General features: G+C 37.8%; 1 protein-coding gene across 1 annotated transcript; it reads right to left on the reverse strand.

Moving 5' to 3' along the window:
- Positions 1–631, reverse strand: LOC106322145 (dnaJ protein ERDJ2A-like). The gene is made up of 4 exons (XM_013760294.1): positions 430–631; positions 355–376; positions 169–264; positions 1–55 (listed from the first exon to the last, which is right to left on the reverse strand). Exons 1-4 carry the CDS (start codon positions 492–494, stop codon positions 14–16), a joined length of 225 nt encoding a protein of 74 aa, XP_013615748.1. The 5' UTR covers positions 495–631; the 3' UTR covers positions 1–13.
- Positions 632–659: the final 28 nt, after the last annotated feature.

Genomic DNA, 659 nt, shown 5'->3' on the forward strand with positions numbered 1-659 from the left:
TGACTGAAGCATCTTAATCAATGGTGTAATGGCACCTCTCTGGGCAAATGTGCACCTGCATTATCATTTTGTCAGTATGTTAATACAAGTGTTACATCCAAGTTACAATATTCTCGACGACATGCAATAATCTGGGTTCAAGAAAGCATATGATAAGAATATTATTACCTGACGGCTCAAGTTCTTAGTGTAATAAATCAAGAAAATGATCACGACCCATAGTAACACAAGAGTCAAGTTGCTCCATGTAGAAAAGTTAGAGATCTGCAGAGAAAAGATAAACAAAATTAAGAGGTTTTGAACATGCAATGACGCTAGTATCTATATTATTGACGATATGCAGTGGAAAGATACCTTTTTAAATAAGGATCTCTTAAATTCCCCAGAGCTGTCACACTCGAGACATTGACAACGAATGGTCCTTTGTTTTATTTACCAGAGCTGTCACACTCGAGACATTGACAACGAAATGGTCCTTTCACTGGAATAGCCATGATCGTCAAAATGAAAATGGGAAACAATGCGCTGAGTTTTCAGGGATCCTGCAAGGAGAAGGTCTTCTATAAATCTGACATCTAAAAACAGAATAAATTCATGATCTGAAGTTATACTAGGGCTGGATCTGAGGGTGTCCATTGAAATTAGGGGTTCTTCGTCAC

Source organism: Brassica oleracea, unplaced genomic scaffold (genome assembly GCF_000695525.1).
Source record: "Brassica oleracea var. oleracea cultivar TO1000 unplaced genomic scaffold, BOL UnpScaffold08052, whole genome shotgun sequence".
Lineage (NCBI taxonomy): Eukaryota > Viridiplantae > Streptophyta > Magnoliopsida > Brassicales > Brassicaceae > Brassica > Brassica oleracea.

Coding starts and splice junctions, on each gene's coding strand:
- LOC106322145 (XM_013760294.1), bottom strand. CDS start 494: ATGGCTATTCCAGTGAAAGGACCATTTCGTTGTCAATGTCTCGAGTGT. Junction 265..354: donor AGAGATCCTTATTTAAAAAG/GTATCTTTCCAC, acceptor TTTTCTCTGCAG/ATCTCTAACTTTTCTACATG. Junction 56..168: donor CTAAGAACTTGAGCCGTCAG/GTAATAATATTC, acceptor ATGATAATGCAG/GTGCACATTTGCCCAGAGAG.